Source organism: Vulpes lagopus, chromosome 3 (assembly GCF_018345385.1).
Source record: "Vulpes lagopus strain Blue_001 chromosome 3, ASM1834538v1, whole genome shotgun sequence".
Classification (NCBI taxonomy): Eukaryota; Metazoa; Chordata; class Mammalia; order Carnivora; family Canidae; genus Vulpes; species Vulpes lagopus.
Genome location: NC_054826.1, coordinates 67,795,198 through 67,813,889, shown reverse-complemented (window position 1 = coordinate 67,813,889; position 18,692 = coordinate 67,795,198). Strand labels below are relative to the sequence as shown.

Sequence of the window (18,692 nt, the reverse complement as noted above, 5' to 3'; positions counted from 1 at the left end):
GTGGAGCCCAGCAGGTGCTTCTGACACACATTCTGGTTGGAGAGCCATAGACTGGCGGGGGTTCTCAAGCCATCAGACCCAATGGTCAGGTTTTATAATGATCATCTAGTAATGCCTTAGTGATATCTCAAAATGAAATTCACAGACAATATAATCTACCCACACACCTAACTTCAGAACAAGTGACAGAGCTGAAGTAAAAAGAGAAATAGAACAATTTACAATCATATAACATTTCATGTGGAAATGCTCAGGCATTAGATGCAACAGGAGACACATCGAAGCAGTTAGGTGTTTGCACCATAAGATGTAGCTGACACCTGGTTGGCTGGGGTTGGGAGGGGGGGAGTTGTGTTGACAACATGAATATCATGGGCATTATTTAAAAAAAATTTTTATTCAAATTCAATTAATTAACATATAGGGTATCATTAGTTCCAGAGGTAGAGTTCAGTGACTCATCAGTTGCAAAGAATACCTGGTGCTCATTCCATCATGTACCCATCACCCAGTTATCTCATCCCCCCTCCAGTAACCCTCAGTTTGTTTCCTAGAGTTAGGAGTCGTTTATGGTTTGCCTCCCTCATGGGTATTATTTTTGCCATGGACATAGTCTTTAAAAATGGTGGACAATTGTTGATAAAATTCCAAGCAAAATACAATATAATCATTCTTTAATTTAAATTCTTTAATTTAGTAGTATTTCTGCAAAGTTATATGCAGTAGATATATGTGTGTGTGCCGTGTATTTTTGCACGGGAAAACCACGCAGAAAACACTTTGGTTTTTATAAGCCCCTGGAGTTGGCCTTTTGGTTCAGCTAATTCTGGATGGGTTTTCAGCCGTCTAGGTGCCCCCAGGGGGCAGGTAGGCAGGTAGACAGGGCAGTTGCCTGTGAAGTAGGATTGCCCTTAGCTCCACGGTCCCTCAAGCCCCAAGCCCAACTGCTGTGACAACCAGAAGTGCCACCAGCCTGTCCTTAGTGCTCTCTAGGGAACAATACTGCCCGCGGAGACTCAATGGTCTAGAGCCACCTGCTCCTATGGTATGTGAGACACTGGAGGCTCAGGGAGGTGGAGGGCCTTGCCTGGACCTCGAGTGAGCAGCAGAGTTGGCACCGGGGCTCTGCGAGGCGAGGTGTCAGCCAGGCTCCTCCTCGTGCAGCGCCTCAGCGTGCAGGACATCATCTACGTGCGGGGCTGCACCAACGCCGTGCTCATCTGGTTCATGGACAACTACACCATCATGGCAGGCCTCCTGCTGGGCATCCTGCTCCCCCAGGTGGGCTGGTCTCCCCTCCCCTCACCCAGGGAGGGAAGCTGGAAGTGGAATGGTGGGCAGGGTGCCGGTTCAGAGTGTGGCTTGGGTATCACAGAGAGCAGAAGAGGTACAAAGGGGTGGGAAGAAGGCTCTTGTACCATCTGGGCTCACCATTGGAGGGCGGGAGGGCTGGCAAGAGAGGGCAACTGGCAAGAGGTTTGCTTGTGAAGCTCTTCCAAGTGCTTCACAGCCACGGTCTTCTTCATTCTGAGAGTAGATACCATCATCATGCCCATTTCACAGAGGAGGAAACTGAGGCTTGGCAAGGTTCAGTGTCTCGCCCAAGGTCCCCTAGACAGTGAGCGGCATTGCTGGCATGGAGACAGGAGTCCCAGGATGGAGGTGCCTCCTCCCAAGGGAGGGTCTCTGGGATTTCCTGGGACGTATACAGAAGGGCCCGGGCTGGGGGCCACCGGGAGAGCCACCTGGGTCCCCAGCAGGCTCGCACCCACCCTACCCTTTCTCCTCAGTTCCTGGGGGTGCTGCTGACATTCCTGTACATCACCCGGGTGGAGGACATCATCATGGAGCACTCGGTCACCGACGGGCTCTTGGGGCCTGGCACCAAGCCCAGCGTGGAGGCGGCAGGCACAGGATGCTGCATGTGCTACCCCAACTAGCGCCCCCGTCTGGGCCAGCAGCTGGGCAGGACCGTGCCGCGACAGCACCACTCGGGCCACATGACCGTGGCTGGACGGGACTGTGGGTCCTCTCCCCACACTGGGCACTGACCAAAGCCCCAGCCGAGTTTGGGGGGCCTGCTCAGGCCTCCCGCGGCCACGGCCTCTCGGGGGAGCCGAGGCCCTCCCCGGGGCCGGGTCCTACACCTGCCCGGCCTCCTGGGCGTGGGGAGCAAGGACGCCCCTTCAGCAGGCCTGGGCCCCCGGGAAGGGGGTGCCGAGCGCTCAGCTCAGGGCCCATCTGGTTTCTGGCAGTGCCGTGGCCTGTGGTGTTTCGGCCCCCGTGAGGGCAATCGTAGTAAAATGAGCACGAAGGAGAGCACGTGTGGTGGCAGGTGTGTGGGCCCCAGGGTCCCTGGAGTCCCTCGGCCACGACCCAGAGGCCAGGTTGGGCGCATTTCGCAGCCTCCCAGGGTCCTTGAGCCCTCCCCAAGGCTGCTGCTTTGCTGACCCCGTTTTTTATGTGATTTTTGTAACATTCATTTTGTACACAGTTAACAGGAGTTTCTGACTAATCAGAGCTGGGTGTTGCCCACACACCCCACTCTTGCCCCTCCAAGCCCGTTTATTAATCAAACAATAAAGACGTGATTTTTTTTTTTTTAATGTTTCATTTGTGCTGTTTGGGTCAGGAGGGGGTGGGGAAGTCCTCCTCTTGGGCCTGGAAGCAAGGACTGAAGGGGGCACCCTGGGGCCAAGCTCTGGGAAAGTTAGTGACCCTGCGGCCCTGGGGGATTGGCAGCTGCCTGGAGACAGCGGCTCTGGGTTTGGGATGGCCTGTCCCAGTCTTCGCGGCTTCTTACAAGAATGGCTTTTCCCAGCTGTGCTTGTGGGCTGGGCCTGGGGCCTCCCCTGCCTGGCCTTCCTGCTAGGGATCTGCCTGTGGGGGGAGGCAGAGATGACCACGCTGGGAAACTGAGGCAAAACCACTCCTGGCAAGAGGCTCCTCCTCCTCCGGGAAGCCAGGCAGGTGGGAACTAGGAAAGTCAGGGGTCTGGCGAGATGCTGCACCTGCAAACCCACGGCAGCTCTGAATCCTGAGAGCCCCTCCCTGCAGCAGTAAGGGAGTGGGGGAAGGGCGGTGGCTCCCTGCCTGGCAAAGCTTGGTGCCCGTCGCCCTCTGCTGGAAATGGCAGGACCTGCAGGGGCCAGCCCCACCCCCCTTCCTGCTCCAAAGACCTGGGTTCCAGATTTCCCAAGAGGGTCTTAGCAGTTAGAGTAATAGACTGCAGCGGGGCGAGCCCCACGCCTGAAGAACGCAGTCTGCGGGTGCCAGCCAGGGAGCCGCCCGCACACCCAGAAGTTCAGAGGTTGGAGGCTTGAGTGGTCTGGTGGGTGTGGTGAAGGGCAGGAGCCGGGCAGCCCCGGTGGCCCAGCGGTTTAGTGCCACCTTTGGCCCAGGTCGTGATCCTGGAGTCCCAGGATCGAGTCCCATGTCGGTCTCCCTGCGTGGAGCCTGCTTCTCTCTCTGCCTGTGTCTCTGCCTCTCTCTCTGTCTCTGTGTCTCCCATGAATAAAAAAAAAAAAATCTAAAAAAAAAAAAAATAAAGTGCAGGAGCGGCCTTGTGAAAGCACAGACTAGCTAACAACAGCAATCATGCCGCGAACATCCTCGGTGCCCGAACCCATGTGAGCACTTCACAGCTACCCGCCCCTGGAAGTCGCAAGATCGTGTGGGGTCCCTCTTGCTATGTCCATTTTATTGATGGAGAAACCAGGGCATGTTGAGTCACTTGTGCACCCAGCCGGCAGGTGGCCAAGCCATGCTGGGAACCCGGGAGGAATCTCATGGGTGCCCAGGCCCCTGTGTTTCACTGCCTCTGTCACCGGGTGTGCACACGGGCATGCTACCGGGTGTGCAAAGCACCGATGGCTACTAGTGCAGCTGCCCCCACGGGATGGACACGGCAGCTGCTGCTCTCTGGCTGGTCCCCGTTCTGACCTCTACACATGAGCCCAGGTCATACTCGCATCCGGCTGGTGGCCTCTGGGCTTTCCGGCTCCAGCTAATTCTCTGAGGATTGTCTCCCGGCAGCTGTCTGGGGGCAGCGAGCTGGCAAGGCACCGAGCAGCTGTGGGACTGCTGAGTGTGCTCATCCCAGGTCCTGTCACCCTGTAACCTGAACACCTCTGGTCACCTTATCCTCCCTCTTTGTGCCACCTGTGCAGACAGCCCTCTACCTGACACTGCTGCTGGTGTGGGGCAGGGGTCCTGGGTGGGTGGCTACAGATGGCTGAGCTCTAGAAAGCACAGTGGGGACACACAGAGAGGACTTTTTCGGTCCTGTGGTTGGGATGCTCCTCCTCTTGCACTTGTTGGTGCTCAAAGCCAACAACATCCCCCTGGACCCCTCAACTCACAGGAATGGACGAATGACCTTCGAGATGAATCCTTTTCCCTCACCATGGCACATACAAGAAAATGGCCATATCGTCGCAGCCCACAACAGTTGTGGAACTGGAGGAGATGTGTAGACTTTAATTTTGGACTTTTTTTTGTTGTTGTTATGCAATTATAAGAAAAACAGAACAATCAAATGCCTTTGGGAAGGCGGGCTTTGAAGGCAATTTCCAAATATAATATTCCCCCAAACTTATTTTTGAGATGTACTCTGTGTAAAACAAACCACACATTTGTTTTGTTTTTATTTAATTATGATAGTCACAGAGAGAGAGAGAGAGAGAGAGAGAGAGAGAGAGGCAGAGACACAGGCAGAGGGAGAAGCAGGCTCCATGCACCGGGAGCCTGATGTGGGATTCGATCCTGGGTCTCCAGGATCGCGCCCTGGGCCAAAGGCAGGCGCCAAACCGCTGCGCCACCCAGGGATCCCCAAACCACACATTTGTAAAAGATTATTATTTATTTGAGAGAGAATGAGAGAGGGAGAGAGAGAGAGTACACAGAGGAAGAGGGAGAAGCAGACTCCCCACCGAGCAAGGAGCCCATCGTGGGGCTTGATTCCCACGACCCCAAGATCATGGCCTGAGCCAAAGGCAGACACTTAACCGACTCAGTCACCCAGGTTCCCCTAAACCACACATTTTTAAAAGAGATTTTATTTATGTATTCATGAGAGACACAGAGACAGAGAGAGAGGCAGAGACACAGGCAGAGGGAGAAGCAGGCTCCAAGCAGGGAGCATGACATGGGACTCAGTCTCAGGACTCTAGGATCACACCCTGGGCTGAAGGCGGCGCTAAACCGCTGAGCCACCCCGGCTGCCCTAAACAGCACATGTTTAAAGGGACAAACCTATCATTAAGGAAACCATCACCACAATCAAGATAATGAACATTTTCATCTCACTAAAAAAAGTTTCCTCTTGCCCCTTGGGAATCCCTTTTTTTTTTCTTTGTAACTGGACTTTTAGGGAATCCCTTCTTGACAGCCCTCCCCACCACACCCCTGCTCCATCTCCAGGCCATCATGGGTCTGCTTTCCATTTCCATACATTATTTTGTGTATTCTAACATTTTACATCTGTGAATTTATATGGCATATACTCTTCTTTTTGTTGTGCTTCTTTTACTCAACATGATTACCTTGAGGTTTGCTCACTTTGTAACATGCATCAGTAGTACATTCCTTTTCAACCACTCAGCAATATTCCATTGAATGGACATGCCAGGGTTTATTTATCAATCCACCCGTCGATGGGAATTTATGTTGCTTCCAGGTTTTGGTGGTGGTTGGTATTACACATAAAGCAGCTATGAGCATTCAGGTACATGTCTTCATATACACATACACGTTGGTTTCTCTTGAGTAAACACCTGGGAGTGGAAAAGCCAGATCATATGGTAAGTGATGTTTAGCTCTATAAGAAACATCAGTTTATTATAAGTGATGTTTGGAAGAAACATTACTTTATTATAAGTTATGTTTAGCTTTATTTATAAATGCAAAGTATTTTCCCCAAGTGGTTGTATGATTTTATACCTCGCCAGCCATAGAGAGATCCCATTGCTCCATGTCCTGGCCAGTATTTGATGGGGGGGGGGGGGGGGCGGTGGTGATACCTCATCGTGGTTTTACTTTGCACTTTAAATATCTTCACGTTAAATATCTTTTCACAGATGTATTCACTATTCACTTTAAAGTACTTTAAAGGTGATACCTCATCGTGGTTTTACTTTGCATTTCCTTAATAACTAATCATGTTAAATATCTTTTCACAGATGTATTCACTATTCACTTTTTCATTTCTTTAAAGTACCTGTTCAAATCTTCCTTTTTTTTCTGCCAACATTTAAAAAATTTAAATTCAATTAATTAACATATAATGTGGGACGCCTGGGTGGCTCAGTGGTTGAGCATCGCCTTCAGCTTGGGGTGTGATCCCGGGGTCCTGGGATCAAGTCCCGCATCGGGCTCCCCGCAGGGAGCCTGCTTCTCCCTCAGCCTCTGTCTCTGTCTCTTTCTGTGTGTCTCTCATGAACAAATAAATAAAATCTTTAAAAAATAAAAACATATAATGTATTACTGGTTCAGAGGTAGAGGTCAGTGATTCATCAGTCTTATATAACACCCAGTGCTCATTACATCACACCCCCTCCTGAATGCCCATCACCCAGTTATCCTGTCCCCCCACCTCCTCCCCTCTAGCAACCTTCAGTGTGTTTCCCATGATTAAGAGTCTCTTATGGTTTGTCTCCCTCTCTCTTTGTCCCCTCTCTGAAATTATCTTGTTTTATTTTTTCCTCTCTTCCCCTATGATCTTCTGTTTTGTTTCTTAAATTCCACATAAGAGTGAGATCATATGATAATTGTCTTTCTCTGATTGACTTATTTCACTTAGCATAATACTCTCTAGTTCTATCCATGTCATTGCAAATGGCAAGATTTCATTTTTTTTAAAGATTTAATTTATTTATTCATGAGAGAGACACACACACAGAGGCAGAGACACAGGCAGAGGGAGAAGTGGGCTCCATGCAGGGAGCCCAATGTGGGACTCAATCCCGTGTCTCCAGAATCACAACCTGGGCCGAAGGCAGTTGTTCAACCGCTGAGCCACCCAGGCATTCCAAGATTTCATTTTTGATGGCTGAGTAGTATTCCATTGTATATATACACCACATCTTCTTTATCCATTCACCTGTCCATCGACACCTGGGTTCTTTCCATAGTTTGGCTATTGTGGACATTGCTGCTATAAGCATCAGGGTGCAGGTGCCTCTTCGGATCACTCTACTTGTATTTTTGGGGTAAATACCCGGTAGTGCTATTGCCGTTTCATAGGGTAGCTCTATTTTCAACTTTTTGAGGAACCTCTATACTGTTTTCCAGAGTGACTGTACCAGTTTGTATTCCCACCAGCAGTGTAAGAGGGTTCCCCTTTCTCCACATCCTCACCAATATCTGTTGTTTCCTGACTTGTTAATTTTAGTCATTCTGACTAGTGTGAGGTGGTATCTCATTGTGGTTTTGATTTGTATTTCCCTGATGCCGAGTGATGTTGAGCATTTTTTCATGTGTCTATTGGCCATTTGTATGTCTCCTTTGGAGAAATGTCTGTTCATGTCTTCTGCCCATCTCTTGACTGGATGATTTGTTCTTTGGTGTTGAGTTTGATAAATTCTTTATAGATTTTTGATACTAGCCCTTTATTTGATAAGACATTTGCAAATATCTTCTCCCATTCTGTAGCTTGCATTCTTGTTTTGTTGACTGTTTCCTTTGCTGGGCAAAAGCTTTTTATCTTGATGAAGTCCCAATAGTTCATTTTTACTTTTGTTTCCCTTGCCTTTGGAGAACATGTTTAGCAAGAAGCTGCTGTGGCAGAGGTCACAAAGGTTGCTGCCTTTGTTCTCCTCTAGGATTTTGGTGGATTCCTGTCTCACATTTAGGTCTTTTATCCATTTTGAGTCTATTTTTTGTGTGTGGTGTAAGGAAATGGTCCAGTCTCATTCTTCTTCACGTGGCTGTCCAATTGTCCCAACAACATCAATCTTTCTTTAAAAATTGTGTTGTTTTCTTATTGAGGTTTGAGTATTCTTTCTATATTTTAGATACATGTTCTTTACCAGATAGATGATTTGCAAGTATTTTCTCCCCATCTATGGCTCATTTTTGCATTCTCTGAACAGTGTTTTTCAAAAAGTAGAAGTTTTCAACTCAATGAAATCCAATTATTAATTTTTTTCTTTCGTACGTTGTGCTTTTGATATCACATCTAAGAAATCTTTGCCAAACCCAGGGTCACAAAGGTTTTTTCTTATATTTTCTTTTGGCAGTTTTATAATTATGTAAAACTCTTCCATTTAAGCCATTGGCCCATTTTGAGTTAATTGTTTGATATGGTGTGAGGTATCAATCAAAATTCATTTATTTGGTGGATGCATATCCAGTTGATCCAGAACCACTTGTGGAGAGATGGTCCTTTCTCCCCCAACCTGCCTTTGCTGGAAGTCAGTTGTCCACATATGTGTGAGTTTGTTCTGGATTTTCTGTCCTGTTTCATTCATTGCTGAATAGAAAGTGTGAAAACAGATGTTCTTGTCTTATTCCTGATCTTACAGGGAAAGTGTTCAGTCTTTCATCATTAAATATAATGTTAGATGTGGGTTTTTCATGGATGTCCTTTATCAGGTTGAGGAAATTCTGTTGTATTTCTAGGTTACTGAGAATTTTATCAAGAATGGATGTTGCATTTTGTTAAATACTTTTGCTGCATCTTTTAAAATTTCTTAACATGGCAAATTACACCAATTGATTTTCAAATGTTAAATCAACCTCGCATTCCTCAAATAAGCTCCACTCACTTTTTAATAATTATTGGGTTTGATTTGCTAGAATTTTGTTTAGGGTTTTTGCACTAAAATTCAGGAGGGATGTTGGGCTGTAATTTTCTTGTAATGTCTTTGTCTGAGTTTGGTATCAAAGGAAAGCTGGCTTCATAGAATTTGTTGGGAAGTATTCCTTCCTTTTCAACTTTCTGGGAGAGTTTGTGTGGAGTTGGTATTATTTCTTCCTTAAAAGTTTGATAGGATTCACCAGTGAAGCTACTTGGACTTGGAAGTTTCTTTGTAGAAAAATTTTACATAATAATTCCAATTTCTCAGGATGCCTGGCTGGCTCCATCTGCAGAGAATACAACTCTTGATCTTGGGGTTGTTAGTTTGTGCCCCATGTTGGATGTAGAGATTACTTAGAAATAAAAGCTTTAAAAAATAATAATAATTCCACTTTCTTTAATGGATCAGGCTATTTAGGTTCTTTCCTTTTTCCTTCTTTTTTTTTTGGAGAACTTGGCAGTTTAGTCCTTCAAGGGATTTTTCCATTTCATCTAAGATATCAAACTTACTGGCATAAAATTGTTCAGAACTTTCTCTTATTATCCTTTTAATATCTGCATAATGCATATTGATCACAGTTTTCTTATTTCTGGTATTTGTAATTTGACTTTTTCTCTCTCTTCTCTAATGAGTCTAGCCAGGGTCTGTCAGTTTTATCTTCTCAAAGAACCAGCTGGATCATTCTCATGAGTGTGTAAACAAGCTATGCTCTTCCTATCTGGAAACAAACAAGCAAACCTCTCTTGATCTTACTGTCCCTGTAGCCACCCCTCGATATCTAGCTTTCCCTCTACCACAACCACTTTGAAAGAGTGTCCATACTCTGATTCCTCTCCTCTCACTCTTTTTTTTTCAGATTCACTTCTTTATTTCTTCATTCTATTAATACTTTACTTTCCAACTGTATTGAAGCATGATTAACAAAGTTTATTGTCAAATTTGTGCATGTACATACATGTACATGCACAAATTCTAATATGTTGAAAGTGTGCAGTGTGATAATTTGATATACACCATGATAAGATCCCCACCATTGAGTTAATTAACACATCCATCACCTCACTTATCGTTTTTTAAAAATTGAGATATAATTGACATTTAACATTATATTAGCTTTATATTCCATATACACAGCAATACCTAACATTATTTTCAGAGGTACAAGGTGATTTGCTATTTGTATACATTGCAAAATGATCACCTCAATAAATCTAGTTAACATCCATAACACCCCATAGTCACATTTTTTTTCTTGTAATGAGAACTTTTAAGATCCACTCTCTTAGCAACTTTCAAACAATACAGTATTATTAACTATAGTCACTGTGCTGTACAGTATGTTGCCCAGGACATAGTTAACTGGAGTTTTTACCTCTTGACCCCCTTCACTCCTTTTGCCCACTCCCACCCTCACCTTTGTCAATCACCAATCTGTTTCTATAAATTGGGTTTTTAATTTTTAAGTTATTTTTAATTTTTAAAAAAGATTTATTTATTTATTCAAGAGCGACATAGAGAGAGAGGCAGAGGGAGAAGCAGGCAGTCTCCCTGCAGGAGCCTGATGTGGGACTCGATCCTGGAATTCCCAGATCACACCCTGAGCCAAAGGCAGGCCCTCAACTGCTGAGCCACCCAGGCATCCCTAAATTGGGTTTTTAAAAAAAGATTCCACATATAAGTAAGATCATAAAGTATTTGTGTTTCTCTGCTTTATTTCACTTAGCATAATGCCCTCAAGGTCTATGTTTTTTTTGCAAATGGCAAGATTGCCTTCCTTTTTTTTTTTTAAAGATTTTTTAAAAAAGTAATCTTTATACTCCACGTGGGACTCGAGCTCAATGACCCCGAGAAGAGTCATTCTTCTGACTGAGCCAGCCAGGTACCCCTCCTTTGTTTATGGCTGAATAATGTTTCATTGTGTGTGTATGTGTGTATACATATACACACACACACACACACACATATACACACACAATACATATATACATACACAGATATATACACATATGTACACACATACATACATGTATATGCATACTCCCATACCCACATACATATGCACGCACACCAACACACACACACACACACACATATACACACGCAGACATTCCCATACCTGCATCTCAGGGACTGACCACTCCATCTTTCCAGTTGCTTAGGCCAAAGACCTTGGAGCCAGACTTGACTGTTCCTGGAATGCACCCAGCCTCTGCATTTGCTCTTCCTCTTCCTTGGAGGCTCTGTGCTCAGATGTCAGCAAGACCTGCTCTCGGTTTCATCTGGTCAAATATCGCCTGCTTGGTGAGAGGTCCACGGCCACCCTTGATAAAACGTCTGTCTTCTTCCTGAATTCTCTGCCCCCCTGCCCGGCTTCGTCCTCTTCCCAGCCCTTTCCACGGTGGAGCTGCTCTGCGCCTTTCGGCCTTATTTCCTGTCTCCGACTGGAGTGAAAGCTCTGTGAAGGTGGGGATGTTTGTGTGTTTTGCTCACCACTTGTCTTAGTTTGGGCTCTCTTGAAGGCTGATGCTGAGACAAATGCCTCATACAGGTAATTTCTTTGGGAACAGGGGTGAGGAACAAGGGGAAAAAAGGCAAGGAAGTAGAGAAAGCTAATGCCAGAATGTGTAATTGCATCCCATGGTGGTGGGGTTGCTAACTCCCTTGGGACCCCGTCAAAAGGCTTGGGAATAAATTCTCCACCCGGGGATGAAAGCAAGAGACATTTCCCCATCAGCTCCTAATAGTCAAGAGCGGCCCACAGGGATGAGCTCCCCAGCACATTAGATTGTGCACACCTGAGTCCAAGCAGGCATTTTAGGCCCATGGCCCCAGAGCAGGCTGGAGGTAAGGTAGTTCTGGACAGAACACAGCACGGGGGGGGGGGGGGGGGGGGGGGGAGGGTGTCTGGGCTCCACTGTCTTTCTAGCACCCAGCCCAGTGCCTGACACACAGTAGCAGCTCAGAGTGGTTAAAGGAGGGGGAAGAAAGGAGGAGCTGGGGATATATGCTCCACGGGGAGATAAACCCCAAGGATCCCCTGCATCCACACACTGTGCCAGCCTGAAGGGAACCAAGACTAGTTTAGTAGGTTGTATGCCAAGATGCACTGCCAGCAACCCTAAAGCCTGGCTCCTTCCAAGTCCCTGCTCTGCCCACCACCCTCTTGGGGCCTGGGAAGTGCCCAGAAATAATATGGGGTCGCTGGCTCTGGCACCGGGTCCTGGCTCCCCACAGTCTGCGAGCCCCTGAAGGGAGCCTGTTTTGCAGTCCTGAGAGCCCCGAAAGGCCGAAAGCACGTCTTGTGTCACCTGGCAGGGCTGCGTGTGGCCACCAGGTGGCGCCGCCGGCCGCTGCTTGAGCCCAGCCCTCGCCCTCCACCCGGTGCACCCCTCGCAGCCTGAGCAGCCCAGCTGGGGAGCTGGGGCTGCAGCCGAGGGCGCCCCGTCCCCGGTCCCAGGAGGGAGCCTCAGGGTGAGGGAACCTAAAATGCCATACGTGCCCGCATAGAGCAGGCGCTCAATAAATGAACGGTCGTTAAGTGACATACTGTGAGGCTGGCATAGACGAGATTTTCCAACCCTGTTTTATAGACTAGGGAACAGAGGCCCGATGCCAACCCTAGTAATTGGTTATTGTTGTCCACATGCTTAGTGTATCTTCTTCTTCATCCTGTTTAGTTGTCTCCCGATTTGCAGATGAGGACACCGGGGCTTAGAGAGACCTGGTAGTGGAATAAGGGGGAAGAGCCAGGGTTTGAAGCGCTGCCTGCAGAGCTGGTTCCAGTGCCTCTCCCTCCTCCAACCCGAACAGGACCCCAGGTGAAGGACCCCTCCCCTGCCCAAGCAGCACGGCCTGAGCACCCCTGGCATTGCAACCACCAGAGGGAAGCCTCTGCCTTTAGATGGGCACGGAAGGGCCTGGAATGAGCCTGGGGAGGGTGACCAGGTCATTGTGCGGTGACAGGAGACCATTTGTGTGAAGTCGCTGCCCTGGGAGGGCTCGGCACCCAACCCACCCCAAGCCCTTGCCCCTTGTACTGAGCAGGCTAGGCTAACAAGCGACAGTCATAACATAGTGGTCACTGAGTGTGTTACTTGTTTTACTGATTTATTTTGATATCTGCAGTCTCTTCGGCTCACGGGCTGGATTTTGCTCTGTTTCCTGCACTGCTGTCTCCCCCAGTGCTTAGCCAATGGTGCCTCGTGCATGGAGGGTGCTCTGTCAGTAGGTGCTGACTGAGAGAAGGGGAATGGCCAGGAGCATAGGGCATCCGTGCTGGACAAGCTCCTAGGACTCAGTGGGCCCTGGGCATTCCACACGCGAGCCCCACAGGGCCAAGGGCTGTCAGCCTGGTCAAATCTATGTCCCTCTTAGGGCTTCTCTCTCTCCTCTCCAGAGGGAACATCTAAGGGACCTGCCAGATGTAAGGATGCTCTTGAACCCCACCTATCACCCTGCCAATGGCTGCACTGTTGCCTCCCACTTCCTGCTCCTGTGTCCTTCCCTACATGTCCAAAGTAAATATTTCATAGCTTCCTCTCCCCTTTCCAATACCTAATGAAAAACCTGGGTGGCTACAAATAAAAACAGTACCTGTATCAACTTAAGAAACTGAGCCTGTGCCAGAGACAGATCTTGTAGCAGCTTCTAGCAAGGACCCAGATTAAGTTGCCATTAGTGAGGAGCTGGTTGGGGCTGGGCCACCTGGATGGAGTTTTTTGACTGGCTTAGCCATCTTCCTGATGCTGACCTGGGCAATGCTGGGGAGCCTCTGGAGCAAGGCAGTAGAGGTCCCTTCAGACCCATTTGGACCCTGTGGCAGCAAAAGTGGGTCTCAGAACCAACTGCAATGGGAAGAGCTGCCCAATCAGAGAGGGGAGAGCGGGAACAGGAGACGCTCTCGTGCAAAGGCTCCTAGCTCATGTTGCCGGGAGGATTAGCATGAGGTATCACACCCAGAAAGGGAACCAGCATGTGGAGAATACTGACCAGGGCATTACTGAGTACCACACACCCCAACATCTCCCACCTTAGATCAGTGAGGAAGATTCCATCGGGGTCTGAGGGTCCTGTGTGGAAGTTGGGGCAATCCAAGCATCTGACAAGGACTGAGAAAGAACTCTTTGTTAGAGGAAGAGTCCTCAGGGGGAAAATATGGGCCCATAGATAAGGATTCAGCAGAGGGGAAAGGGGACAGGAGGGTAAAGGCAATATCGTATCATCACTGTAGCTCTAACATCTCACAAACTCATAGTAGGTGCTCAATAAAGATGGAAAATAAATGCATAACCCAGAGGATAATCTTCCGCAGCAACAGATTTTACTGGCAAAATTGGAATATTTGTAATATTCTAATATTCTAATATTCAGGCTCCATGTAAGGTGCAAGAGAATACTTCTTCTATGAAGTAAGGGCAATTCATGGTAAGAGACTGTGATGAACAAAAATATGGTGGCTGGATTAAATGTGAACTGGATGCAATAGTGGGTCAAACAGAAAGCATAAAATTCCAATGAAAGATACAAAGGACTGATGGAGAAACATTTCCAGGATGCAAAGAAAAAGCCTAAGGACAGAGCATTACTGAGAACAGACAAGGATGAGGGCCACAGAAGGCTCACCTGAGTGACAGGCATTCTCTGCCTTTCACCAGACATGCTCGCATGTGCACATACACAAGCATGTGCACACAGAGGATGGGGGCGGGGAGGGGGGAATAAAGGAAACAGGCAATAAAGTTATGAAAAAAAAAAGTAAACTCTTGATTGAAAAAAGAGAAAACCCAGTAGAGTTAAATTGTGTAAGCCGGGGATGCCTGGGTGGCTCAGCGGTTGAGCGTCTGCCTTCAGCTCAGGGAGTGATCCCATACTCCGGGGATCAAGTCCCACATCGGGCTTCCTGCGAGGAGCCTGCTTCTCCCTCTATGTCTCTGCCTCTCTCTGTGTCTCTCATGAATAAATAAAATATTTTAAAAAATGTGTAAGCCGTATGGCAATTCTTCCTAACTTTCCTCACTGCTTATAGAGAGAGTTATAATATTTAAGAGTTCCCTGGGTAAGGGGTAAAGGCACCCAGGCCCTTGGGCTTCAGGGACCAGAATCCCAGTTGCCTGTGCTTCCACCCCTGCTTGTGCACCTTGGAGACACTCACATATGTGTCCTGGGAGCACTTACAAGGACATTCCTTGCAGCACTGTTTTTAATAGTGAAAAATGGGGAAAATCCTGAGTGTTTACCAAAAGAGAGTAAGAAGACACTTGATGCTATGGTCTTGCAGTGGAATATTACACTTGCACTGAAAATTAAGGAACCAAAGCTCATGTATCAGAGCTCAGAACAGCTTCATTTGATAGTTCAGTGTTAGGAGATTTAGCTACAGTGTATCAGTAGATGAATTTCAACACCCATTTCTTTCTCTCTCTTTTTTTTTTTAAAGATTTTATTTATTTATTCATGAGAGACACAGAGAGAGAGGCTGAGACATAGAGACAGAAGCAGGATCTCCATGGGGATCCTGATGCGGGACTCGATCCCAGGACCCCGGGATCACGACCTGAGCTGAAGGCAGATGCCCAACCACTAAGCCAACCAGGTATCTCTCAACACCCATTTCTAAAAGAGAAACTCCCTCCTCATGAATTAAAAAGGTCGGGATCCCTGGGTGGCGCAGCGGTTTGGCGCCTGCCTTTGGCCCAGGGCGCGATCCTGGAGACCCGGGATCGAATCCCACATCGGGCTCCCAGTGCATGGAGCCTGCTTCTCCCTCTGCCTGTGTCTCTGCCTCTCTCTCTCTCTCTGTATGACTATCATAAATAAATAATAAAAAAATTTAAAAAAAAAAATAAAAAAAAAATAAAAAAAAATAAAAAGGTCGTAAACCTTTATGTGCTAAACTACATGGCAGTTAAATAAGCAGAGTAAAGACTTCTAGAAATACAAATAGAACTGAAAAATAAGGAACTGAAAAAACCCCATAGTCACGCTGGTGATCTAAATACAAAGCTTTCAGAATTTGACAATTCAGTAGACAAAATTATGCAAGTAAGTGGAGGATCTGAATAATTACAACAAGATCATACATAAATGCATCTTATATGTATATATATATGCATCTGTAATCGTTTTGTCTCATGTAAAACTATATGAAACATTAACAAAAATGTATTCTTTACTTGGTCACAAAGATAGTAAATTTCAAAAAGTAGAGATTTTATAGTCCATATTCACTTATTCTTAATTCATTGGGATGATAAAAAGATTATTTTTATTTTTATTCTTAATTTTTTTAACATTTTTTTAAAAGTAATCTCCATACCTAACTTGGGGCTTGAACTCATGACCTCAAGATCAAGACTTGCACACTCTGCTGATTGAACTGTCACTTAGCAGACCACAGGCGACTGTCAGGGGTCCAGTGAGGAATGTGGTAACCCACTCCAGAACCTACTGAGCAGGAAAACCAGTTCTGGGAAGAAGAGACTTCTGATCGATGAAAACCTAATTTTATAGGAGTTCAGTATAGGAGTCTGGTCTACCTGATGGTCTACCTATGGTTAAAGTACTTTTTAATTTAAATTAAGAAATTTAGATGTTTCATTCTGTCAGTGAATTCCAGCTATCTGCGAATTATTTTTTCTCTTGGACTTAAAAAAATACTGTTTCTATACATAGTACAAGGAGTAGAGTAATAAAAAAATATTCTGTGGAGACACATAGGGCAAAAATATTTAAAATTTTTTTGCCCTAATGATGCAAAAATTATTTTAAAAAGATTGTAACCAATTGAACAAACACTTTTTACATAACCACTGTGTCAAAGAGGAGATCAAAACTGAAATGTTTAATTATTAACAAATTATATAAAACTTTCCGGATACATTCAAAACTTATCACAAAAGAAAATATATAGACTTACTGTTTTTGTTTTTCAGAATAAATGACTTAAGCCAACATAAATAACAAGAAAGAAATCAAATACAAAGCTAGTATATGGAATTTCTAAAAAGCAAAAATTGAAATGAGTAAAAAAATGAATTAATAAAATGAAACGTTAGCTTTTATGAAAGATGAAAAATCTAACCTCTTACAAGCCTAAATCAGACTGGGGAGGAGTGGAATAAAAGCTAAAATGCATACTATTAGGAGCAAGAAAAATGATATAATCACACATATGAAAGAGATGAAAAGAATTATAAATGAATATGATACCCAACTGCATGGCAATATGAAGCCACACAGGTGTCCTGTATGGCAATAAATTTAAAGAACTAGGGAAATGCATAATTTTTTAGAAGATAAATTACTGGGATCCCTGGGTGGCTCAGCAGTTTAGCGCCTGCCTTCGGCCCAGGGCGTGATCCTGGAGACCTGGGATGGAGTCCCACATTAAGCTCCCTGCATGGAGCCTGCTTCTCCCTCTGCCTGTGTCTCTACCTCTCTCTCTCTCTCTCTCTCTCTCTCTCTCATGAATAAATAAATAAAAATATTTTTAAAAAAGAAGATAAATTACCCAGATTCATCCCTTCCCCAAAACTGAATAGGCCTACAACAATATGTAAGATTAAAAGACTGGGGCACCTGAGTGATTCAGTCAGAGAAGCATGTGACTCTTAATCTCAGGATGGGGAATTAGAGCCCCACATTGGGTGTAGAAATTATATAAATAAGTAAATATTTTTAAAAAGGTAATTAAGATCTATGACTAACACAACTCAATAATAGAAAGACAAATAGCCCCATTTAAAAACAGCCAAAGAATTGAATAGACATTTCTCCAAGGAAGATCTGGAAATGGCCAAAGAACATACAAAAAGATGCTCAAGGTCGTTAGCCATCAGGGAAGTGCAAATCAAAATGGCAATGAGATGCCATGTCACACACACTAGGATGGTTAGAATCAAAAAGCCAGCTGATAACATTTGTTGGTGAGGATATGGAGAAATTGGAAACTTTATGCATTCCTGGTGGGAATGGAAAATGCTGCAGCCACTTTGGAAAATAGTTTGGCAGTTCTTCACATGAATTAATATTAATGTAGAATAACATGACACAGCAATGTTACTCTTGCATGTATACTCGAGAGAAATAAAAACATATGTCCACACAGGAATTTGTATATGAATGTTTGTGGCAACTTTATTCATAATAGCCAACAGGTGGAAACAACCCAAATGTCCATCAATGGATGAATGGATATATAAAATGTGTTACATCCGTGTAATGGAATGTTATTTGGCCATAAACCATAATGAAATTTTGATACAGGTCACAATATGGATAAACCTTTAAAGCATTGCATTGTATGAAAGAAGCCAGTCCCAGAAGACCACATAATTACGTCATTTGATTAATACGGAATGTCCAGAATAGGAAAATCTACAGAAACAGAAAGTAGATTTGAGGTTGCTGAGAATTAGGGGTGAGGGCAGAGGAATTAGGGTAGTGATAGTTACAGAGAGGAGGTTTCTCTTTGAGGTGACAAAAATGTTTTAAATTGTGATGGTATGTTGCACATATCTGCGAATGTACAGAGAACAACTGAATCGTGTGTTTTAAATGGGTAACTCATATAGTATGTGAATTACATCTCAATAAACTACTAGAAGATGTATGACTTAGCAATGCATCAAGTCTAGATAATTTTACAGTTAATTACAGTATTAATACGGTAATACTACCTCCTGAAACCTCCCTCCTTAAATCTCAGGGGTTTAACACAATAAAAGTTTGGTTTTTACTCACAAAAAGACCCAAACAGATGTTCCCCATTGGTGGGTGGCTGATTCCCAGGGGTACTTTAAGGTTCTATGTTCCTTCCACCATCTATAACAGATCACAGGGGCAGGAAGAGACTGTGAGACCATATGCAAAGATAGACCATCAATCATCTTATCG

The 18,692-nt window shown here is 45.4% G+C and overlaps 1 protein-coding gene across 1 annotated transcript in view; it reads left to right on the top strand.

The window, feature by feature from the left end:
- The window catches only part of TSPAN15 (tetraspanin 15), a 49,458-nt gene extending 46,857 nt beyond the window's left edge, over positions 1-2,601 (top strand). Inside the window, exons 7-8 of the mRNA XM_041749398.1 lie at positions 1,165-1,281; positions 1,791-2,601. Coding sequence (XP_041605332.1) covers positions 1,165-1,281; positions 1,791-1,940 — 267 coding nt within the window. The 3' untranslated portion in view covers positions 1,941-2,601. The remainder of the gene's footprint in view (positions 1-1,164; positions 1,282-1,790) is intronic.
- The last annotated feature ends 16,091 nt before the right edge of the window (positions 2,602-18,692 follow it).